We start from the raw sequence: 26,529 nt of genomic DNA, 5'->3' as shown, positions 1-26,529 counted from the left end.
AGAGCTAAGTCCAAATCTAATTCATAATTACTATTTGACCATGGGTAAGTAGTCACAACCTCTGTCTCAATTTTCTCAACTCTAAAATGGGGATAATATAAGCACCTATCTCCCAGGGTTGATATATCAAATGAGATAACATTTGTAAAGAACTTAGCACAGTGTCTAGCTTATAGTAGGTGTTTAATAAATGCTTGTTTCTTTCCTTGATCCTTCCAAATAAAATTATAAAGATGATAAAAAGTAGCAATCATCTAACTCTCAGATGGATTCTGTCCATCTTTCTTAATTATCTAATTGTCGCCAACACATACAATAATTCAGATACAGAATAACTAAGTGTATATAACCAAATGATATTGTTGTCCAACCACTGACACATGGCGTTGGGTGGAATATTGGAAATAGAAGAGAGCACCAACGCAACATGTCTGTTATCCTACACTTAATAAGTATCTTAAGTAGCTATTATGTATCAGGCAAGAATCAAGGAATCAGTATCCTCAAAGAGCACGTAATCTATTGAAGAATATATGTGTACAATAGAAGGCAATACAAACAATGTACCGTGTTTCCCCGATAATAAGACACTGTCTTAGTATTTTTTTGGACAGAAAAACACCAGAGGGCTTATTTTCAGGGGAGGGCTTATTTTAATGAACATTGACAGCAATTTTAATAAACAGGTAAATGTGAACAAAAAAAGTACCTTTATTCAATAATGATCATGTCATCTTCTTCAACAACATCGTCATAAGTGTCCATACCCTGAATTCCGTCCTGGATGTCTTGTGCCTCTATTTCCTTCAGAAGAAGTGGACCCAATCTGTCATGTCCAGCAATATAGCTCTCTTTAAATGAACATGTCTTGTCCAGGTAACCTGCTCGTAGTGCCTTGGCGACACAGCTGTCAGTAATTTTATCCCATGACTTCTTCACCCAAGTCAGACTTCTTGCAGACAGGGCTTCACAAAGTTTCCATGCTGATTTCTTTCCATTCTGTTTTCAATGTAGTCATTGACTTCCATGCGCAAATGGTCCTTGAATGGCTTGTTTATTGCAATATCAAGGGTCTGGAGATAGGCAGTCATTCCCGCAGGAATCATTACTTGATCTATTCTTCTCTCTGCAAGGAAGTTCTTCATTTCTTTAGCGCGGTGAGTGCTGGCTGAGTTCTTCTTTTACCCTCCATCATGCCCCCTGAGTTCTTCTTTTATCCTCCATCATGCCCCCTGAGTTCTTCTCTTATCCTCCGTCATGCCCCCTCACTCCCACTTACATACCGGGTTTTTATGTTGTCCTGCCTCAGCTCTCCTCCGCGGCACTGCTCTCAATGGCGCCAGCAAGCAAATCACTGGGGAAGAACAAGATGATGCACTCACTGCTGCAGCTCTGATTGGATGCAGCTCGGAGCGCGGCGTGCATTTCACTGGGGGGGGGGAAAGGGGGGAACATGGTACATACAGAGGGTACCGTAATGTAGTGTGTAGCACCAGGGATCACCTTCACTACAGTAGCAATCTCAATAGGGCTTATTTTCGGGGGAGGGCTTATTTTAGAGGAATCTTACACAGTAAGGGGAGGGCTTATTTTCGGGATAGGTCTTATTATTGGGGAAACACGGTAAGAAGTACATTTAAAAAACATAGCTAATATGAAACTATGTTTTGCATTATTTCATATGCATAATTGCTATCACATTGCTTACCTTCTCACTGAATGGGGGGAAAGGAATGGAAGGGAAAGAATTTGATACTCAAAATTTAAAGAGAAAAAAATGCTAAAAGTAAATAATAAGCTAAAATGTAAAAAAAAAAAAATTATCTTCCAAGTAATTTCAGAGAGGGAAGAATGAAAAAGCTAGGGAATGAAGAAGGTCTTGAGCTCACCCTTAAAGAGAGATAGGGATTCTAGGAGTCAGGCAGTAAAGAAGGAGTGCGTTTCAGGCATGGAATGTCTTTGACTGTGCAGAGTCATGGAGATGGAATGTCATATATGGATTATAGCAAGCAAGCCTATTTGGCTAGAAAAGTCTGCATTGAGAATACGAATATATAAAAAAGCCTGGAATGGAAGCACAATTTCAGATTATAATGGGCTTTAAATGCCAAATAGAGGAGTTTGAATTTGATGTTAAAGGCAACAGGCAGGCACTAGAGTAGCAAAACATCAGCCCTTTAAGAATATCACTTTGGCAACTTTGAGGATGTTGGACTGGAGATAGGAGAGACTGAAAAGATCAATTAAATGGTTATTGCAGTAGCCTTGGTAAGAGCTTGGTCAGCATGGCGTGCAGAACAAAGCTGGATATGAGAGCTATTATGCTGATAGAATCGACAAAATTTGGCAACTAATCCAATATGGATCATGAGGGAGTGATTTGATACCCTTATAGGATATCTGAGGCATTTTAATATATTTTTACACACACACACACACACACACACACACACACACACACACTTCCACATAGCAAGGTGCATGCATGCCCTCTAAAGTCTTAGGTCTGGTATCTCATGCAAAACACAAACTTTAATATCAAAAATACAGCACCAATAAAGCAAAGAAATTAAGTTGACCCAATTTGATAAAAATGCTGCCTAAACAATATCTAAATTCCTTCATCAGGTCTTTGGAAATCTGGTCCATCCTTATTTTTTTGACTCACCCCTATCACTTCCAGAACCAAGTTCTTTGCTCCTGCCAAACTAATCTATTCCCTGTATCATAAAAGACCTCACTGTGTTTGTTCATGCTGTTTTCTCTACTAAAAAATGTCCTTTTTTTCTGTTCCCATCCTTACTTACTGAAATATTATATAGGCTCATAGTCTTAAAGGTAAAAGACCAAATGTGTATCCTGACTCTAGGCCTGGCACTCTACTCACTGGCCACCTAACTGCCCTGCCCTGAGCATAGAAAATGCTCAATAGGTTAAATTTGATATACTGAATGAACAGAATTTTTTTTTCCCCTTATGCTCATTTCTTGACCTTTTTCAACAAAACCCAAAGTTAATCATGGGACTATTAAAAACTAAAATGCAAAATGAAATGATGAGATATAATTTTGATGAGAGACAATTATATATCACTGTAGTTAGTTTTGAGAAATCCTTTCTTATTACTATGGAGAAGAAACCATTTCTCTTTTTTCAAGGACCTTCCTCAGTGGCATTAGAATCATAATTATCAGAGCCTAGGCTTTTTCTGAGCTTGCTTTGGTCTGCAACTATGCAATATACTTTGCAAATGAACTGCATTCTAAGATATTCTACTAAAAGAAGAGGAAAAGTCATAATGTAATTAAGTTAACTAAGAGTATTAAGCCACAGTCTTTCACCTATTGAAGAAAAATATCACGGCCTGAAGGCTCATTCAAGCCACATAACCCAGGATCTCTAAATAATGCATATATATTCAGGCTGTCCCTGAAGAGAGACAAAAAATTAACTACTCACAAAATGAGCATAGTTTTAAACTTTTAAAAAAGCTATTCCAATCAAAATCTTTTTTTGTAGCTTGCACAATCTGACTACCAATGAAAGTAGATCCTGGCCAAAACCATCCAAATTTCTTCCATTTGATCCAAATACCAATAGTACCATTGGCAGTACAGTTCAATATCTTCTCTATATTCTTTCAACCTTTTAAGGACAAAATTAATTTTCTGATCTATGCACTGTTGAGTGTTCATTTCTATATTCTTCAAAGGTAAAATCCTAAAATCATTAAGAGCCAAGACAGGAGGTCTGTTTCCATGTACCAAGGTATATTTAATTGTAAAGATTCTTGCCAAAGACATAAAGCCCAGTTACTTCCAGATCCCTTTCCCAGGACCTGTATTAAATGTAGAAAATAATTAAGCTAGATAGTCATATGCATACCATCATCAAAAGAAGTTGCCAACCCAAAAGAAGAGAAATAATCAGCTTTCACTTTGTCTAGTAGCAAGTCAATTTTCTACACATTTACACATTTACACATCTTTGCACCCAAGTCCTGTCCTCGTCATATTATTCTTTTTAGTTCTCTTATGAGATTGGTAGTAAAGAGTCCAAATCTGCTGTTGTTTTGAAAAAGTTATCTAATTCTGGGACTCAATTGTATCCTTTTATCAAAGAAAAGGGAGAAGCACTAAACAAAAGGCAAAGACCATCAACAAATCATATTTAGACATATTACTTTTGTGTTAGATTGCAGCAGAGCTGCTTCTAGTGAAAACAGGTGACTTAGCACATATTTTTTTGTTTAAAATTATTCTTATTTCACATTAAAGCATTAATGGACTCAGTCTCCTTGGACTTGTTTTTCTTAGTAGTAGCATCCAAAGAGATGCAAAGAGTCACTCCACATGAGTACTGTACACTCTGATATGTTACAATGATGTTGTTAGAGATGAATCTAGGTACTGGGTTGTTTTTGTTTGTTTGTTTTAAACAAATCCTCTAGAGAAAATTTTAAAATAAGAAGACTTTCCATGAAGAGAAACCAAGATTTCAAGAACATGACAAATAAAAAAAATCTGGGTAACACGGATAGGAGAGAAAAGTAGAACTTGACCAATGTAGTTTCATATGCATTCTTAGATAGCCAGATACTATCTCTTGAAGTCATCCAAGTTTCATAAAGTATCCACATTGCTGAAGCTGTCACAGGTCATGGAGCTGAGGATCAGGGAAATTATATTTTTTCTTCTGGGTATTGGAATATGTCAGATTTTATAAAATGAAAAATGCAAGGGCTCACAGACCTCCTAAATCTGTTGAGTCATATGGGATGGAATAAGGCTAGAAGTTTAATAGTCAGCCATTACTTTAATAGAAAGATATTTACAAATTAAAATAGAAACCAATACAAAGATGTCCATTTGAACTGCTTATTTCTAACAAGCAGGGGCTAACATATCACAAAGATCAAAAGAGATAATAGATGCAAACTTTTATAAAACATTTTAAAGAACTATATAAAATCGGCTACTCTTACAGAATCATTATTATTGTTGTTTTTAATGATAATCCACTGGTAAATAAGCAATATTTAGGAACTTCCTTCAATGCCTGAGGCACTGAGAGGCCCACAGAGTTAGTAAATATCATTGGGATTTGAACCAGTCTTCCTTACAGCAAACCTAATACTCTCTTCCCTGCATATCCCACTGTATGTTTGAACTTAAGATTCTATTACCATAGAGCAGGGATTCTTCTTCTTTTTCTCCTCATTTTATAGTATTTTATTTTTTTCTAATATCATGTAAAGATAATTTTCAACATTCACTTTTATAAGATTTTGAACTCCAAATTTTTTTCCTCTCTCCCTTCCCCTCCTCCAAGACAGCAAGCATTCTGATATATGTTATACATGTAAATCATTTTAAAGATATTTCCAAATTACTCCTGTTGTGAAAGAAAAATCAAAACAAAAGGGAAAAGAATTACAAGAAACCAAAAAGCCACTAAAATGGAGAACAAAATGTAGAGCAGGGTTTCTTATACTTTTCCCACTTGTGACCCCTTTTCATCCAGGTAGCTTTCTTGCAAATGATGATTATAAGAGAAGGATAATGATAGCTGAAAATAAGAATGACATAGGTAATTGATGAAAAGTTTAATCTTTTAAAAATTTACTTATAAGACAGAAGTTTGGCTCTTTATGTCATAAAGACAATATTATAAATGTGAGTTAGATTCTCGAAGCAACCCATGAAAGTTACAAAACCCATAATGTGCTTGAAATGATATTAATAGTACTCCAGAGCCAGGAATTTCTCTAAATACATCCTTGAATCCTTTGACCATTAAGTATAGAAATCTGATATGAGTACATCAATTGTACAGGGGGGGGAAATTAGGGAGAAATGGAGTAGGGTCCAGACTACCGATATAATAGTGTTTAAGGTGAGATACATCAAAAGGAAAATGAGAAGTATTAAGCCTTAAGCCCTGAGTTCAATTTTGGAATGGGTGTGGTATGTGTGTATGTGTATAGAGATCAGAGAAAATCCTCTCATTTGCAATTCTTCTAGGAAGTATCAGTAGTTCTGGCAACAAAGGGCATCAATGGAGAAAAGGTTTTGTTGGAGAAATCATCAGTTGTGAAGGGTTCTAGCAGCGGAAGGTATCTTTGTCATGGGAAGGATGGAGAAAACAAGATAATATATATAAGTAATTTTGCAAATTTTAAAGTATATACACACATATATACATATACACATAGTATATATACATACATGAAATTGTTATTATTAATCAACAGTATTATATCATGTATGTGGTTGTTTTTAGTCACTGTTCATAACTCGGGGACTACTTAAGGTACTACACTCACTACTCTGAATTTGGGGAAGAGTTTTATTTACCTCCTTTCAAAGCAAGTTCATACATATATGACCTCATTTGATCCTAACAATAACTTTAGTTAGAGGGCAATAACATTAGGTAATTACTTACCCTCTGCCCCGCCCCCCCCCCAAAAAAAGACTGATCTAAAAGAAAATCCTGAGAATATTCCCAGTAACAAGAACTAGCAAATGATGAGGATTTTCTTTTCCTTCCTTCATATTACTCAGAGCTAGAACTGAAAAGAAAGCTCTGTGGAACAACTGCTAAACTAGAAGCTGAAAGAATATTTAAATCTTTGGCCCGTTTCAAAGTTAAATGACTTATAATAATTAAATAGGAAGCCAAAGCTGAATTATTTGAAAAATCTATGGGGGAAAAAAAAACTGTGTGCTGCAGTTTTTAGACAATTCCATTGTTGAAAGCAATGACAGCCAGTTCTAACATCAGGGTGTCTGAGATCACGTCTGAAAACATGGTGATGATCTGCTAGTCAAAATGAATGCAAATAAATTCAAACAGTGAATTAGCACCTTAGGAGGAAAACTGAGTATATTCATTGCTTTACCTAAAAACATTGATTTCTCCATACTTAAGTTCTTCTGAGAAGTATAGCTTAAAGTATAAAAATTCAGGATAGTCACATAAGTATGCAACATTTTAATTATGTGTATATAATAAAGACAGATAGAACCCAACAATATCCTGGAAATCAAACCTGAAACTGAAAGCCTGTCCATTCTGGTTTCTCTCTCTCCATACCCAAATTTGAGTTGGGAGAGAAAAGGCTGTGCCATGGCTATAGCTGGCATTTTCTGGCTCCTGTCAGTTTCATAACCTTCAGCATTTTCAGCCCTGTTCTTCTCATGTGAAGAAAGGAGGCACAGGGGTATTGCACCTCTTCACATTCTTGGTATACAGAACAGGCATGCTCAAGCACTTTCATACTAACAAAGCTCAAATCTCCACTGACTCGCTCATGGAAGGGTTAAAAATAGAAAGTCCTACCCACTGGTTTGCTCTGATGTTCCAGAAGATATTGTCACTGGATGTATCCTCAATAGAATTCTATTCAACACCTCTGTCTTTAAGTACAAAGCTGTAGGCTGTAGCAGCTTTAAGAAACATAAGTATCCCTTTTTTTCTGCTGCACAGTATCTGTGTGTGAAATTCTCTAAAGGGGTTTAAGTATTTACCCTGAACACTATCAGACAGTTTCTAAAATTTTCCTTATCCTGTTGCAAACACACACACACACACACACACACACACACACACACACACACACACTTCAAAGAGAAGCATAAATACAGTTCTTTGTGCTTTCAGCACATACTCTGTTTTGGAGGCTTAAGCCTGAATTCTTTTGGAAGTGTAAATTCTCCCATCCCCCTCAAAAAGGGCAAGTTACATAACAATTTTTTTTCATTAATAACTATAGTCTCTAAGAAGAAGAATGGAAAAACATGAGCCAGAAAAATTACATAAGTGGGAAAAAAGGGGGGAGAGGTGAAAGAAGGGGAAGAAAACAATATCTTTCATAATTACTAAAGAAATTATTTAAAAATTTACTCTTTAAATTTTCTATCCTCTGCCTCTCACCTCCCCCCAAACACCTCTTGTTGTTTTTAAAGTCTTCATCAAAAGTCTGTGAAGAGCAAAGCTGAGAAAAGGATTTAGACCATTAGAACTGAAAGATGATCCTTAGAGTCCTAATGTAAGAGCAGCCTTCTGATCTGTTTTGGCATTCAAGAGCCTAGCCTACTAAGCCATAAACATCAGTAAGCTTATAGTATGTCTGAGTCACTACTGAATCTGGGTATAACAAAGAAAGCCTAAATTCTGAATGATCAAACTTTTAATTTCAAATTCTGAATGACTAGAGTAGATTTTTCCAATAACTCAAAAATATTAGATCTGAATACTGGAATCTCAAAATGAATGTATCTGTTTTAATATTTACAATTAACTGAGATTAATTTTTTATTTAAACTAGAATTCTATTTTATTTTCAAAAATAATGCATGATGGTATCTTTAGCTTTACCTTTAGCTGTAATAGGAAATACCGGTCTGATATGTGAAAAACCCATCTTGTTCTACATCTCAGCTTGAAATAAAAGCCAAAAATGCTATAATAGCTTCATTAATTCCCTTAGAAACAAATTGCTTCTCTGTTCCACACACACTTTATTCCCTATTACTATTTATTTATTTATTTATATAGATATATAGTTATAAATATGTCTGTATGTATATATTTAAAATAGCTAAAATGGATAGGATGCTACAATTAAAATTTCATAGTAGCTTTAGGAAAGCCCCGACCAAAAAGAAAGATGTCATTTTAAAATTAAACAACTAAAATTTCTGTATTTAAAAGTCACTTTTAACTTTGTGAAGTTTCACCATTCTCTCTTGAAAAGCTTTAACAACAAGCAAATGGAATGACATTCCATAAAACTCTCACTAATTTTCTGCATCTTTTAATGTTTTCAATGCCATGACTGCTCTTTCTGCCAAATTTTAACATAAATGGGTGGGATTAAATGGAGCCTGTAGCCTACCTAACATAATTATACATGTTGTGATTTTGTACTGCCTTGAAACGGATACATTTTAATAATCCTAGTCTTGGCTTCTATCCACTCAAGTCAATAAAGGTTATTAAGGCCAACTGCCATATAAATACACTACCACTCAGCAAAAGAAATTGTCAAGGAAGGAAACACAATTCATAACACACCAAACTATGAGGGTCTGGTCTTTTCTTTCTTATTGGAACACTAGATACATAAGCACAAAGAAATTTCTCACACATATGTAAATAAATAATATTTTTTTAAAAATGTTTTGTGTTGGAAAAAATTCCAAAAGTATATTCACTGGTCTTCACTGAGATAATTGAGTTAAAAAGAAAATGAATATATCCCATTAATTTGGAAGGCTCCACATTCCACTGTCTTTTTCTGTATCCTCATGAATTTGATGGTGTTAAAACATTTTTATAAGTAAAATAAATGTCAGTTTTTCAAGGCAGGAATGATACCAGACCCTGAGAGACAAATGGCCTATCCACTGAATCTACAGCTACAGTAACACTTTCTCACATCACAAGAGATTTCAGCTTTTCATACTTCTCTTTACCCAGAAAGCAAAGCTTGTACAGTCTCTTTCAAATGGTAACTCTTTCTTTGAATTCAGTGGACACTTATCCAGAAGAGTCTCTTGATAATATGTTAATCTGGGATAAGGGAGTGGTCATTGGGACTTATTGTTTGTTTTTAATAAAATACAAGCATCTGAATAGCCTTAGTCCTTTTTTCTTGAAAAAGAAAGGGAAGAGAGGAGAGAGAAAGGCTAGAGAGATACTTGGGCTGTAAAGGGAAGGCTATGTACTTCAGTTTTAAGGTCTCTAAATTCATGAGGTAATATTCAGGGAAAATGTGAAATTTTATCATACTGTCATTCAAATATAAGGTTTAACATTTACATCACAAGAGCAAGTGCAGAGTAAAACCATCCTCAGGGAGAGAAATGCCAAGAATAAACAGCATGATAAAAAATGTGTGCTTGCTGGAACAAGGAATTAGAAGTAGGGGCTCGGGTACAGTAGGGGATGAGGGAAAGACTCACATAGGGAGAACCATGAGGCTTAGGCAGATGATAAATTTTTTGAAATATATGACTGGTTATAACATGTGAAGTAATTACCATTAATAGAGGAAAAGCTATTTAAGAACTCATTTTTCTTTTTTCCTTTGTCCCACTTTTTCCCTTTGCCTTCCAACACACAGTAAATGTGGGAATGCTGAAAGTTAAAAAAAAAAAAATTCTGTTTAAGTCTCTTCTCTATATAAAACTATTTCCAAATCTTATTTAACTCATAAGTAAAAAGTGAATGCATTCATTGCCTGTTAAGGATTTTTGGTCTGGCTTCCAAAAGAGAAAAATCAATGATGTTTTTGAAAACACAGAGTCCATTTATTAGAAGAGATCCCCCACATATGCTATTTTACATTACCAGAAAAAGCATAATTATTCATTGAAAATTATTATAATTTTGAGTAATATACTGCCTAAAAGCCAAGGGAGTACATTCAGCAATGCTTTTTTGATTAACCTAATTCTATAGAATCCAAATGTGCTCCAAACACTGCACTTTTTATGTTAAATTGCTGTTGAATTTGTTAACCCACAACTGATTTCCTGTGTTATGGAATCTTAGAGATTACAGCTAACTTGAAGCAACAGGGATAATTCTTGACAGTTAATGGTACATTTCTATGCATTTTCCTCAAAACCTAGAATCCTGTTGTCTCCGAAAGGTAGCTAAACATTGCCCCCTACTGCTTAAAATTGAAGGAATGAAAAAAAAAAAAAAAAAAAAAAAAAAGGCTAGACTATGAAGAGATAAAATAGGGCCTTAAATTAACTAACCTCCCCTCTTCTCTATCCCTCTAATACCTTCTCTTCTCTGTTCTTACTCCCCATCTCCACCCTAGGTTCTTAGCTATTATACATTAGCAGATATAAAAGAATGGACATATCCAATTATCATTCTACTTGAGTCATCCTGTGATGGCTAAAATTAATTGTGTGATTAAAATGCTTAAAGAGTCATAAAATATTTTTTTCAAGGTTAAACTTAAATTAGAAGCAGCTTCTCAACTTGTCTTGTCCCAAACAGTAATTTCCTACTGATAAATATCATCCTGAGTCATGATGAAAGAAAGAGACACTGAGGCCACTGTTTCAATCTGAGCACACAGTAATGATACACCAATTGTAGAAAAACTAGCTTTGGAGGATTCCCAAATTGGCTGCTCCTCTGGGTTCTTTTACTGAAGGTCTATAAAATAATAATGCTGTCTTCCCTTCACAGTTTCTCCTCAATTATAAACTGTAATTGAATCACAGGATTTTTTAGAAGGGAATTTACAATACATAATATGGATGATATCTGTAATACCTAAAGATCTCAAACATGTAATTCCTAACGTCTAGGACAAACTTTACTCCCACTGTTGTTAGTTGAAAAATCAATAATAATAACACAGTAAAATTTCCTTTTTCTGCTAATCCGACTTTTTAATGTCCCTATTTTCAAATACAGACACACCCAACATAGATAGGAATTAAATTAAGATCCTAAAGCTGGCTTGGCAGTTTAAATGGAGACTGTCAGAAATAGGCACCCACACTTTATTTGAATAGGAAGATATCTTCACCCAAATCCCATTAATCTGCAACAGACTGTATTCAGGTGTAAACTTTCAAACAGCATGGAGGTTTAGCTGCAACTGCCATCGCCTCAGGCTCAGTGTTACAACAACCTATGCATTAATTTACTTGTGGGAAAATGCTATCCTTTGTGTCATTAAAAGCAAAATGGAAAAAAGGGGAGGAGGCGAAGAGGTGGGGAAGAGAGAACAGACAAAGTTCAGTGGTCTGAGTTTGAAGGAAGAAATGTCAGGATCTTCAGATTTTGATCCTATCAATGACATGGATTCCCCTTGGGCTTTGGCTCAATGACTGACTCCATTTCTTTATTTGTAAAATAGGGATTAAGAGTAGTTATTGCTGTTGGGTTAATTGTTCCAAGGGTACTTAGATATCAAGTACTATGAAGTGCTATTATCTATTCCCAGTTTATTCAATTCTTTCATAACTTTTTCTGAGTTTATTTTAATCTTTAAATTTATCAAATTTAACAATTTTTCATTGCCAAGTGGTATACAGAGAACCCTAGATACTCCTATGAGTTGGCTAAGAATTAACTGAAATTAAAAAGTTGGTTTATCATGGGTTAAGCATCTATGGGGAAATGACCATTCAGATACATTTTTTAGTAATAAACACCTCCGAAAAAATGGTCCTCAGCACTAAATTACTTACCACACATTCCATCTTTTTCCACAGTCCTTCCAGTTCAGACATGGGTAGATGCCACCAATCTGTGCACTTTTTGTAGCGATGGCCGTGAAACCAAAACTGCCTTAGCCATTCAAACTCCACCTGTAGGCCACAAACAGAATAGTGCTATGATTAAGCTGACACAAACTCTGTCTTAATTCAAATCTCCTATAGTAATTTAATGGGAATCAGAAAGAAGGGTAACAAATGATTTCCAATTTCATTTAGAGCCTGGAACTCATTTTTTAAAATTCTTGAAATTAGAAGTTCTGAATCCCTGAACTACAAAAGAAACCAAACTCCATAGGTGTCACCGGATCAGGCTGAAGGCTGGAAGCAAAGAACGGAATCATGGAAAGGATACAATGAGACAGAACCTTTATTAAACTTTATTATTTTATTAAAATATAACTTTTATTAAAAACTTTTTTTTAAATTTATACATAACACACAGTGACATATCCTTCAAGATGTCAGATTTTTTAAAGTGTGTTAAATGTAGACACTTAAATGTAGAAAATAGAGAAGTGCATTATAACCTGAATCATTCATCCCCCTATTAAAGGGAGATGGATATCATATCAAGAAAGGACTTGAGGTTCTAAAGAAAAAGAAAAAATGAACAATGAAGATCAAGAACAGCTATGGAGCAGCAGGACACAGTGGCTAGAAGGCCAGTTCTGGAGTTCGAAAGACCTAGGTATGAATTTTATCTCTGACATACTAGTCGAGTTCCCATGAGTAAATCAGTTCTCTAAAGGTCCTCATTTATTCACTAAGACTATTAAATTAGTACTAATTTATAATGAATGCTAATTTTCATTGGTGGAGGGAGTTTCAATACTAGATTCTTGCACTGATGATTAAAATAACAGATTCAAGCCAAATTTCTATACATCATATAGATCTATAAATCATATAGATATAACTGTGCATATGTGTTTATTCTATATAAAGATTTGAGAAACCCAAGATTTCAATGATCTAGGAAACTCTAAGTAATAGACTTCTTTCTACTAATACAAAGATATATACACCTGTGTTCTACAACTTAAGTCTTAGAGTAGGAATTATTAACCTAGAATTTTTTTTAATTGTCCGATTTAATTTTTTTAGTTGCAGTAAATATTTTAATAAAATTGGTTTTTTTTTAATATTCCTAAGTATTTCATTTTTGTGTATTTAAAAGAATTCTAAGAAAGGGGCTCAGGGATTTAAGGGATTCAGATCAGAAATAAAAAGGTTTAAGAGCTCTTCTCTTAAAGAAGAGTTGAAGAATGGCCAGGGAATGAGATTAATTAAATACTTTGCTCCAAGGTCAAATAGCAAATATGAGTCAAAGGAGGAACTTGAACCAAGGTATTCTTGACTCAAAGCTTGCTCTCTAGCTGCTATGTCATGCTGCCCTTCATGTATACATACGTACATATATATGCACATACACAATTACTCAGAGATATATAATATAGCTTACTAAGCTCTGCAACTAGACACTTTCCCGTTGAAGTTCAAGGGGAACCCCAAAAAGGTTGTGGTTCCAGACTAGTATCACAAGGTGTCTCAAAAGAATTTGAAGGCTCAGACCCATTTCCAATCAAGGGGCAAAGTTTTTATAACCAATTTAAACCAATTTAAAATAGGCTATGTAGCACATCACTTCCCACTCAACAAACCAAAATATCAGTATGTTCTAAGATGGTAGCAAAGATGCTGAAAACATATTTTATTCCTTATGTAACAGGAATTTTTGTGTGAGTCAACAAATATTTTCCTATCTATTGTTAAGTCTTTCCTTATTTACCTCCAGGTAGAAAATATATTTGGAATTTTACCCTCCCTGCATCAGCCATATGCACCCTAAAATATTTCTTTTTTGTCTAAGCCTTTGAAGAAGTATATAGGTCTCACTACTTAACTTTGCTATGGTAGTTATGTTCCATATACAGAATCAACATGGTTATAATCATCACCTGTTCCCACAAAGAATTTTTTTTTTTTTTTTGCTTATCCATATTGAATTTTCCTGAGGCAAACAAAGGCAACTTATGAAGGTGTAACAATGGTGAAAATGGCTTAAATACCTAACTTGAGAACACCAAGTATAAACACTGCAACTTCAAAAGTCTGAAAAGGTTTTAGTTTACATTAACTAAATGTTTGTTTGATATGCAGAACTGATTTCATTGAAAGCTGTTTAAACAAAAAAAGGAATGTGAACAATATTAAGACAACAGTTGCTTGAACTTATCTGTGGTATTAAAAAGATAGTAGTTAACAGAAGTAAACTAAGTATTTTCAAAGAGAACTACACATGTAGTTCAACTAAGAGAATACAAGTTCAACTATGCATTTATCATGAGAAAAACAAGTTCTTTCTAATGAAGTTCACAGATTTGTTCATGTGACAATAATAAATCTATCGGCAGAGCACCAAGAGTCAAAAAAAAAAAAGGCGGGGGGGGGGGGGGGGGGGTGACAGCTTTAGGGTCAGAAGTCTGATGATTTCTACTGAAAGGGACAAACATACCAATCCTGGCAGCTATGATATTCCAGAAAACCAAACAGATAATGACAAGCATTGAATTGTGGTAGCGCATGAAAATATACCAATTTTATATTTGTGTAAATTAAACTTTCTTCAAACCTTGTTAGCTAGGTCAAGATGATAACATTTTTAGGGACCCAATTAGCAGAAAGTAGGATGAGAGAACACCCTACCTATTTATAGTGCTAAGTCTCTTCTTCCCCATAAATGGCTAACATTTGGAGATTTTTTGTTTGTTTGGGTTGCCTTTAGCTTCCTTATGAAAGGAAAATACACACACACACACACACACACACACACACACACACACACACACACACACACCCTTAAAGAAAAACTCAAATCCCTTTCCATAACCTGACCATCAGGTTTCTCTGCAGAGCTACTAGCAAGAGTTTGAGCCACGATGTTCCTCCCAGGGAGGCAGAATCTTTATTGGCATCAAACCCATTTACTGTACATTTTATTTATCTTCATTGCCTTGCTTTTCATCTCAATGAAATGGAGACGAAACCATGATGGATATCTTCCAGGACTTCAATCAGGTCCCACCCATGCCAAGAAAATCAGCTAAATCTTTTACTGAAATTAATTTAGAAGAGGAAAGTGTATTCTAAGCTGCTTCGGCTGAATCCTGGAGTGTGAATGAGGATAAGACATCCTAAGTATCAGACACTAGGAAAGGAGGATAAAAAATAGAAGCTTCACATTATTTGGAAAAAATAACAACTAAAACTGCACAAATGCTGGTGAAACAGTTTGTACTGGGTAAACATGGAAGTGAGATATTGTTACTTAAGACTCAAAAACCAGTAATGATGAGTGACTTAGGAGAGGGTTAAGCTTCCTATCCCTCTCTGGGGGGGTTACTTTTTCCAAGAATTCTTCTAACTAATGGAGTAAAAATGCAAGAAAAGTTACCTACAGCTCAAATGATGCTGGAATTTGGGGATGTGGAGAGGGGAAACTACAAAAGTGCAAAGAACCTCTAAGAAGCAGATCACAGAGAGATTTACTACAGAAGCACAGATTTCACTAGATCCTTTCTAATTTACACTTTTCATACATGAGATCATGACTTCCCTATTAATGAGCTTTTAAAAGATCTATAGTACAATGATAATTAATATTCATGATCACTACCATAAACATTGTGAGATCCTGAGGGACTTTCTGAATTATCAAAGAAAGCTAAAATAATGTTTAGTCTTAAATAAGTGTTGTGTTTTATTGGATTGGATGTAATAACAAATTGGTAATTCATCTATGGTATATATAATTAAGGCCTAGGATTAAAGATTTAATGCTGGAAAGGGAGCCTTATAGATACATCCCCACTAAATTTGACCTCCTTGTTTTATATATATATATATATACATACACACATATACATATATATATATGTATATGTATATATATATATATATATATATACATACATACATACACACACACACACACACATATATAAAGAGAGAGAGAGAAAAAAAGGGAGAGAGAGAGAGAGAGAGAGAGAGAGAGAGAGAGAGATGACTTGCCTAAAGTGACACAGGGAATGACAGAACCAAGCTTCAAACTCAAGTCTTCCAACTTCAAAGCCAGCATTTTCCCATGTTGTCTCTGTTGTTTTTTCTTAGAAGGTATTTCATATTTTCTTCTATTTTTTTTTTGGTTCTGTTTGACTGATTCTTGAAGTCTTATTGAGTCACTTGCTTCAATTTGTTCAATTCTAATTTTTAGTGTATTATTTTCTTCAGTTACCTTTTTTAGCTCCTTTTGCATCTGGTCAATTGAATTCTTTTGTTCATTACATTATTTTTCCTTTTCACAAATTCTGTTTTTCAATAAATTGGCAGCTTTCCCATGTTGCCTCTGGTTAACTTAGAAAAGCTTTATTATTTGACCATGATATATAATAGAAATTACTACACAGGAAAGTATTTCTCATGGACAAAAAATTCAGTACGTTAATCATGTGGTCACTAACTAGTATAAACCCTAAAGGCCAATGAAGTCAAAGGAATGCAAAGAGGTAAAAGGACTGTATACTTTATGTCCAACATCAGCCCACTGTTGGGGTTCTTTACATCATGATTAAAAACCTATTTTCAGAATACCAGTGAATGCTGGGTAGTAAAGGCCACCAGTATCATTTGACATTTTGTGTACTGAAGTATCTCTGCCAATTATTAAAATGCACTGATTATTAAGTGCTGCCCATGGAGGTGATCTATATTGCTTTCCTTTTGTACCTACCAACCTGCTGCCAAGCTTTCATTTTGCTCTGAGCACTCAAAATGCACATCAGTCTTATAGTGCCTTTGAATAGTGCTATTCTTCATAATTGTGACATGAGACAATCTATACAAATTTTCTTTCAAATGAATTTGTTTCTCACTGTATAGTTAAGACTAAATTAAATGAATGAAAACTCTGTTGAAGAAGAGAAGTAGGTAATAGTAAAAAGAAGCATATAATAGTAAAAAAAAAAATGTAGTTACTACACACTGAGCCCTTCACTAATGCTATAATGGATACTATAATAGTCACAATAGCTTTGATAAAATTGAGTAACCAATCATGCTAACATAAAGAAGTTCAGAAAAGACTCTTCTGATAATCACTAATTACCCAAGTCATTCCTATAGTAAAATGTAGTCTAGTCTTCTTTTGTAAAAAAAACTTTGCATCTTCAATTTTATTCTTGGAGATCAGAAGGAGGAATGAGCTACTTAGTGATGGATGAACCCAGTCTATTCCCACTGTCCAGCAAAAAAAAAAAAATAAAGTAAAAAAAAAAGAGGTAACCAACAATAAAATGAGGCAACTAAAGTGTATATTGTTTTATTAAGGAAAAAACATACAGATAGGCAGACTTTGCCCTTCCTAAAAGGGTCATAAGGCAAAGGAGAACAATTTTCACTTGGCTGTAGCTCAGAGAGGGAGTCCAAAAATTTTTGAAAGTGGAGGAGATTTCAGTTTGTGAAACAAATTTCCTTCAGGAATGTCTAAGGAACTTGAAAGTGAACACTTCAAACAAGTCCTCCTGAAAAAGTGGTCATACTTATCCCTTGCAGTTCAACTGGAATCCAATGGCTTTCTTAAAATCTTAATCTTTTTTTTTATATATTCCAGTAACATTTGACACTCCAAAAAACACTTGACTCCATTCCCCTAAGCATACTCACACTCTATCAGGTTTGTCTTGTTTCCAATTCTGGAGGGTGGTGTTTGTTACCCCCTACTCTCTTACCCCATCCTTTCTCACTTGATAATTTCATTTGGATTGACCTCTCTTCCAACCTTCAGACTGACATTCCAAATGCCTACAAACAATCTCTATGTGGATATCATAACACTACCTCAAAAGAGATATAGATAGATAGATAGATATAGATATAGATATATATATACACACATATTATTATACATATAAAATTGAAAAAGCTCTCATTCTCAAAAAGCTTATATTCTACTAGAAAAAAGGATCTAACATTTGTTTCAATTTGATATGTGACTCACTTCAGTATTTTTGAAGAGAGAAGATAATAGATTAAGACTGTTAAATCTTAAAACTTAAAAGTTACTTGTTAAAAAGTATTCAAATTTTTTCTATGTTCTTTCATCTTTTTATATAAAGAAAATGACATAAGAATTGAGATGTGACACCAGGATACTAAGTTTTATAAATCTATAGGGTTTTGCACATAAGATGTTAAATTCCATGAATAAAGGGATCATATCTAATTTAAACTTTGTATTTCACCTAATACCTTGCACAATGTTTTGCATTCAGCAAGATCAAAATATATTTGATATTGAATTGAATTGAAATCATTTAAAGCATACAAAAAAGGCGTACTTCTTAGCTCATATAGCCTGAAGTTAGAACAGCAAAGCTTTATCTTATAATTAATAAACTAAAGGCATCTATTTGGTCTTTAAGCTTGAAGAAAACAAAAGAGAAGTGGACAGTTATTATAAATGTAAGATTTCACTTAACAGCAAAGAACTAAGTACACACAAGTGGGCAAACACTGAAACTTAGGCCTACTTGTGTGGTAAGAGAACAATATTTGACAATATGCCTCGACATGTGGAATTAATCTCTCAAATAAGGAGATGACCTTGAAAAATCAAAGATGGAGGCACCACAGAAAAGGGTAGTTGGAACACATAAAATACAGATTCAAGGTCTCCATTCAACCTCAGGTTGCTGGCCTGTCTCACACCCAGCTAAAGTTTCTTGCTCATTCCCCATATGTACAAAGTAAAAAAAAAAAAAAAAAAAAAAAAAAAAAAAAAAAAACCAAACGTGCCAGATACATTCTGAAGCAGATGGGTTCAAATGACAATATTCTGGCTGTTGAATAAACAGTCTATGTATACAGCTTTATTTTTTTTTTCATTTGATGCTGATAAAACATGACAGGAAGTCAAGAGAAAGATAGGGGAGGAAGGGAGGCCGAAGTGTGTATTCAAGAATAGCATCTACTGTTAGCATGGCCCTTCAAGTTGAGTTTGGTTTTCTTTGTTTCTTTTTTCCTGGGGATGAGGGAGAGCGGAATGAGAGAGAAAAAGTGAAACAAATCAGTTCTGTCCACTATTAATACAGCCAGGAAAATGGCCATGATGCTAGAACTTCTAATCCCATGATTTCTAGAAGACTTCTTGATTTCACCACACTCTAAATTCCAGAAAGGAGGCCTCCTGGTACTCTTTTATAGGGTACCCCAATACTAATAAAGGCTCAAGATTAGCGAGGCCACTGAACCCTTGTGAGCTCCTTGAGAGCAGGAAATGTCTTTTGCCCCGTTTTAATATTGTATATGTTTATATATATACATATATATTATTCATATAAAAATAGTATATATTACATACATATATGTCATATATAAATATATGTTATACATAATAATATTATATACATATATATTTTGTTTCTCCAGGACTTAGATAGTGCTTGGCACTTAATGATGCCCAGTGACTGATTAGAATGTATTTTTCTGCACTCCTAACTCAAAGAACCTCATATCTTGTTCAAAGGACAGCTCAGGAGCAACCTCTGATCCCACTTATTCATGCTCCTTTTCTTCTATGTTATTTTTCCTTTGTAAATTATATACTTACTTGCATAAAGGCTGTATCTACCCAATGAAAAAAACAAGTTCTTTGAAAGCAGACTATTTCATAGTCTGTATTTGTGTTCTCCTCATACTTACTCTCTCAACATCTATATCTATATCTATATATAATCAGACTCTTAGCAGGAACTTATTTTTATTTTAATTGAAGCTTTTCATTTTCAAAATATATGCAAGGATAATTTTTCACCATTGACCCTTGCAAAACCTTATGCTCCAGTTTCCCTCCCTTTCCCCCACCCCTTCTCCTAAATGGCAAGTAATCCAATATATGTTAAACATGGTAAACATATATGTAAATCCAATATAGGCATATGTATTTATACAATTATCTTGTGGCACAAGAAGAATCAGATCAAAAAGGAAAAAAATGAGAAAAAAATAAAATTCAAGCAAACAACAATAAAAGAAGTGAAAATGCTATGTTATGATCTACACTCAGTCCCCACTCTCTCTCTCTGGGTGTAGATGATTTTCATCATCACAAAATTATTGGAACTGGCCTGAATCATCTCATTGTTGAGAAGGGCCACTTCCATCAGAATTGAGCATCATATAATCTTGCTGTTGCCGTGTACAATGATTTTCTGGTTCTGCTCATTTCACTTAACATTAGTTCATGTAACTCTCTCCAGGCCTCTCTAAAATCATCCTTATCAGCGACTTATTGAAAAATACATTCATTAATTGCATACTCTATGTGGTAGGCCCTGAGCAGAAGATACAAAAAATGTAAGAGAACCTGTTCTTGGGAGCTCACTGATCTAATGGAAAAGAATGTGCAAAAATTTATGTACAAGCACGATATATGCTGAATAAATTGGATATAATCAACAGAGGAAAGTACTAGAATTAAGGGGAACATGGAAAAGTGTCTTGTAGAAAGTGGGGTTTTATGCAAATTAAGACAACTCTGAGATACCACTACACACCTCTCAGATTGACTAAGATGACAGGAAAAGATAATGATGAACGTTGTAGGGGATGTGGGAAAACTGAGACACTGATGCACTATTGGTGGAGTTGTGAACGGATCCAACCACTCTGGAGAGCAATCTGGAATTATGCCCAAAAAGTTATCAAATTGTGCTTACCCTTTGTGAGCAGTGTTACTACTGGGCTTATATCCCAAAGAGATATTAAAGAATGGAAAGGGGCCCGTATGTGCTAAAATGTTTGTGGCTGCCCTCTTTGTTGTGGCTAGAAACTGGAAATTGGAGATTGGCTGAATAAGTCGTGGTATATGAATGTTATGGAATATTATTGTTCTATAAGAAACGGCCAGCAGGATGAATACAGAGAGGCTTGGAGAGACTTACATGAATTGATGCTGAGTGAAATGAACAGAACCAGGAAATCATTATACATGGCAACAACAAGACTATATGAGAATCAATTCTGATAGACGTGGCTCTCTTCAACAATGAGAGGATCCAAATCAGTTCCAACTGATCAGTAATGAACAGAACCAGCTACACCCAGAGAAAGAACACTGGGAAATGAGTATGGACCACAACGTAACATTTCCACTCTTTCTGTTATTGTTTGCTTGCATTTTTGTTTTTTTCTTCCCAGGTTATTATTGACATTTCTAAATTTGATCTTTCTTGTACAACAAGATAACTGTATAAATATGTATACATGTTAAATACAACATATACTTTAACATATATAACATGAGTGGGACTACCTGCCATCTAGGTAAGGGGATGGAGGGAAGGAGGGGAAAAGTTGAAACAGAAGTTTTTGCAAGGATCAATGTTGAAAAATTACCCATGCATATGCTTTGTATATAAAAAGCTATAATAAAATTAATCAATTAATTAATTTTAAAAAAGAAAGTGGGATTTTAGCCAAAATTTGAAGGAAAGTTAAGAGGAAGAAGTAAGAAAGGAAAGTCATGGGGGACAGCAAATGAAAATGTCCAGGGTCAAAAGGAATACTAGTTCTAAGGAGACCAAGGAGGCGCGTTATCATTAGATTGCTGAGTACATAGAGGGAGTAAGGCATAAGAAAACTAGATGGGTAGGAAGGGATCAGATTATTAAGGGTACTAAATACCAAACAAAAATCTGTATTTGATCTTGGAGGCAACATGAAGTGAGTGGAGTTGAGTGATGGGAAAAGAAAAGGTAACATGGTCAAATCTAATAAATGCTTGTTGAATTGAAATGAATCCTTGGATTTAAGTTTCAGAAACAAGTAAATAGTCATTCCTTTGAGAATCAAGACTGCCTTTTACCTGGGATATATAGGCCTTCTAAAATACAAAGACAGAGAAATAATTTTGTTCTCTGTTCATTTCAAAGAGGATTATTAGTATCTTGAGGGTGATAATTTAACTTGCACAAGAATCGGATTTATGTGAAGCAGAGTGACAAAATCTTCAGCTTCACTCCCTAAGTCATTAAAGTCTAGTGGCAGAAAAAAAGCTAGGATGACTAATGAGGGTCTGAGATGCAGTAGATGACCTTGGCATTTTCACTGTCTAACTAAACTCTAACCTCCACAATGCCTGCTTCAACCATCTGCACAGTCACTGGAAAAAATTATTCTCATTCACCCATTCCTCTAGCAGAAGTCTTCACATGCTCTGGTAAATATTCCCCTGCCTCACCAATGGATTTGAGGCCTGTCAGCGACCCTCCAACTGGTCTATGGGGATGTTCACCAGGTTGTGGCTGTTAAGCAGGCTACAGTTTCTTGAAGTCACAAATGAGAGTTGATTGAAGTGGATACCAGCCGCTGGTGGATAAACATCCCTGAAAAGGGATCAGCACCCCTCATATCAGAGATGCTAGTCCTCTCTCAGCACTCCACCCCAGAGAAATAATATAGAAATAAGAAATGTATTTGAGATGTGATGTTGATAAATTCTTCCCAGAATGCCTATATAAATAATTTCTCTCCTATCGTTCTTACCTCATTATGAATTTCCTCCCCCTGTTTGACAACCAATGGCTCCAGTGATCTTAAATGCATGGTTTTAGGCTCCATGTCATCCCACACATTCTGCATTGCCAACTGGCATTGTTTAAAAATATAATCCAGAGTCCCCACTGAGCACTGTAAAAGAAAAAAGATGAAGTATCAAGATTAGAATCAAAATCCAGGTCTCATCAAGTCACTCTTTCTACTCTCTTTCTACCATTTGTATCTTCCTACTTACTATTCTGCTACTATGTAGTATTACTACTACATATTTACCCTCTTTCTCCAGGCCTTTGGACAGCCTGGTTTCCATGCCTGGAAGGCACTAGCTCCTGAACTCTCTCACTCAGAATCAGAAGACTCTGTCCTGAGATGTAGTCCTTTGGTGACCTCATATACAGTGATTTCCCATGTCACACTCCTACTCAATAATTTATGCTCCCTATTATTTCCAGGATCAAATATAAAATTTTGGGCAATTAAAAATCTTCACAACTAGCACCATCATATCTTTCCACTCATCTGACACTTTATTCCCCTTTACATACTTTAAGATCTACCTACACTGCCCTTCTTTTAAAAAAAATTAATTTTTCTCCAGTTACATTTAAAACACATTTTTAAACAATTTTTTTTTTAATTTTGAGTTCCAGATTCTCTCCTTTATCCCCAACCCCAGGTCCCATTAAGAAAGTACATTGAAATTACACAAAACATTTCTAAAAGTAATGTTGTGAAAGAAAATATAGATTTCCCATAATGGAGGGCCACATGTAGAAAAATGTTTATAGCAGCTCTTTTTGTGGTTACAAAGAAAATGAGTAGATGCCCATCAACTAGGAAATGGGTGAATAAGCTGTGGTACATAAAGGTAATAGAATATTATTATTCTATAAAAAAAATAATGACAAGCTGATTTTAAAAAGGTCTAGAAGGGGAAGATAGGTGGTGCAGTGGATAGAGCACCAGCCCTGAAATCACGAGGACCCAAGTTCAAATTTGGTCTCAGACACTTAACACTTTCTAGCTGTGTGACCCTGGGCAAGTCACTTAACCCCAACTGCCTCAGCAAAATAAATAAATAAAATAAAAAGACCTGGAAAGATTTACATGAACTGATGCTGAACAAAACAAGCAGAACCAGAAATACATTGTACACAATAACAGCAAGAATGTGTGATGAGTATCAAAGACTTGATTCTTCTCAGTGGTTCAGTGATCCAAAGCAATCCCAGTAGACTTTGGAGAGAAAATGCTATCTGCCAGAAAAAGAACTATGGAGATATGAACTGTCAATCAACACATGCTATGTTCACTTCTTTTTGTTTTTTTTCCTTCTTCCATGGTTTTTTTCCTTTTGTTCTGATTTTTCTCTCCTAAAATGATTCATAAAGTAATGTGTATTAAAAATAAATAAAATTTTAAAAAATATACAGGTTTTCCTCCTTTAAAAAACTGGAGGGAGGGAGGGAAGAAGAGAAGGAGGGAGAGGGAGGGGGAAGGGGAGAGAGAGAGAGAGAGAAAGAGAGAGAGAGAAAGAGAAAGAGAGAGAGAGAGAGAGAGAGAGAGAGAGAGAGAGCGAGAACACTAGCAAGCTTCAATCTGTATTCAGACACAGTAAATTCTTTGTCTAGGTATGGATAGGATTTTTCATCCTAAGTCCTTCAGAATAGTCATGGAGCATGGAATTGCTAAAAATAGCAAAGTCATTCACAGCTGATCATCCCACAACATCGCTATTTCTTTGTACACAGCACACTTCACTTTGCTTGAGTTTATGGAAGACTTTCCAGGTTTTTCTGAGAGCATTCTGCTCATCATTTCCCCCAGAACAGTAAAATTCCATCATAAACACATATGACAATTTATTTAGCCATTTTCTAATTTATGATCATCCCCTCAATTTCCAATTTTTCCCTTGAGAAGAGAGTTGATATAAATATTTTTGTACTTATAGGTCCTTTTCCTTTTTTAAAATTTTTTTTTGGGATTCATGTCAAGTATGGTATTGTTACATCAAAGGATATGCATGACTTTATAATCCTCTGGGCATAGTTTCATATCTTTTGATCATTTATCAATTGGGGCATGGCTCTTTTTTATATATATGAATTTAACCTAGTTTCCTCTATATTTGAGAAATGAGGTTTTATCAAATAAATTTGCTTCAAAATCCCTTTTACAATTACTACTGCTAACTAGATTTCCCTCCATTTATTAATTCTATTTTCTCTCTCCTTTCAACCTGTCCCTCCTCAAAAATGTTTTGTTTTGACCATTCCCTCCCCTAATATGTCCTCACTTCCATCATCCTCCCCTCTTCATATATCCCTTTCCCTTCCTACTTTCCTACAGGAAACATAGATTTCTATATCCATATTGAGTGAGATACTACCCTTCTTACTCTTCCTCACACACAATACTTCATCTTCCATCTTCATGTTTTTACATTGGCTATTCTGTGCCAGGAATGTTCTCCTTTCTCATTTCTGCCCCCTGGCTTCCATTATGACTCAAATCTCACTTTCTGCAGGGGGTCTCTTCTGGTAATATTCTATCCCTACCTCCCAAACCCTAGTTCCTCTCTTCTGAGATTATCTTCAATTCAAGATGTATATATTAATTCTCTCACAAGAATGTGAGCTACTTGAGGACTAGAGACAAATATTTATTTTTCTTTGTACCCCCAGGGCTTACTTAGCACATTGCCTAGAACATACTCAGTGATGATTAAATGCTTGTTGACTGATTCAAAATGCCTAGCTCCTATTTACATTAGACTTGTCTTCATTTTCCCCCATTGCTGTTCTCATGCTCCACTAAAAGACTTTGTATTTGTATATAAATTTGTATTTATTGGTATGTGTTTCCCTTTATAAAAAGCAAATACCTTGGAGGGCAGGGGCTCTTTCATTTTTGTACAACACCTAGAACAGTCACTAGTACTCAAAAGTAAATGTTCTCTAAACATTTATCTAGTAATAAACTGATGAAGAAAATATCACAGAATACATTTTTAGGCTTTTATTTTCATCTCATGGTACATTAAACCTCATGGTCAGAGATGACCAGATCAGACCAGTTTCTCAAGACCATGTGAGACAGATCAGCAGTGTTAAGAAAAGACTTGATTTATATTGTCAAAATTGAAAAGGTTTGAAAGGTTTTAAAACAAATGGGAGAAAAGAAAAGCATGCAACAGCTAAAAAAAACTGCTTACGTGGCAATTCAGAGCCTCAATGATGGGACTAGAGAAGTATAGCAGTAGACACAAGCTCAAGGTCTGTGAAATAAGTACCTGAGCAGATCAATCGTTGGTACCAGGAGAACTTCACAAGGAAGTGGAAATCAGAAGTTTGGGATCCTCAATATAATTCAATTTTTGTGATTTCGGAAGGGAAGGAATGTGACTATGGGTAGCAAAAATATTGTTGCAAATGAGGGGGAGAAAGCTTAAGTGATAAGGTTAGTGTGCTATCCTTCTGCAGTGAAACCAAAGGAATAAGCACCCTTCCATGAAGCAAGAGCAATTTGAAGTGTGAACATAACTGTTTTGTGATGCACATGCATTAGACTCATAAGAAAAATATTTATTTTCTTCCATTACAATAAACATTTATTGAAAATTCAATGAGTGTGCCAAACTCCACTAGTC

General features: G+C 35.0%; 1 protein-coding gene across 3 annotated transcripts in view; it reads right to left on the bottom strand.

Moving 5' to 3' along the window:
* The window catches only part of FTO (FTO alpha-ketoglutarate dependent dioxygenase), a 435,871-nt gene that overhangs the window by 219,081 nt on the left and 190,261 nt on the right, over positions 1-26,529 (bottom strand). For 2 of the 3 annotated variants that reach the window (XM_051979857.1, XM_051979858.1), the window contains exons 6-7: positions 22,866-23,009; positions 12,234-12,353 (exon numbers count right to left, since the gene is read on the bottom strand). In XM_051979857.1, the coding sequence (XP_051835817.1) occupies positions 12,234-12,353; positions 22,866-23,009 (264 nt within the window). Of the gene's footprint in view, positions 1-617; positions 1,355-12,233; positions 12,354-22,865; positions 23,010-26,529 lie in introns of those variants that run through there. The other variant, XM_051979859.1, reaches the window with a different exon arrangement.

The sequence above is a fragment of the Antechinus flavipes genome, chromosome 2 (genome assembly GCF_016432865.1).
Source record: "Antechinus flavipes isolate AdamAnt ecotype Samford, QLD, Australia chromosome 2, AdamAnt_v2, whole genome shotgun sequence".
Taxonomy (NCBI): domain Eukaryota; kingdom Metazoa; phylum Chordata; class Mammalia; order Dasyuromorphia; family Dasyuridae; genus Antechinus; species Antechinus flavipes.
Note: the sequence above shows the minus strand (reverse complement) of the source record. Positions and strands in the feature narration are given on the sequence as shown.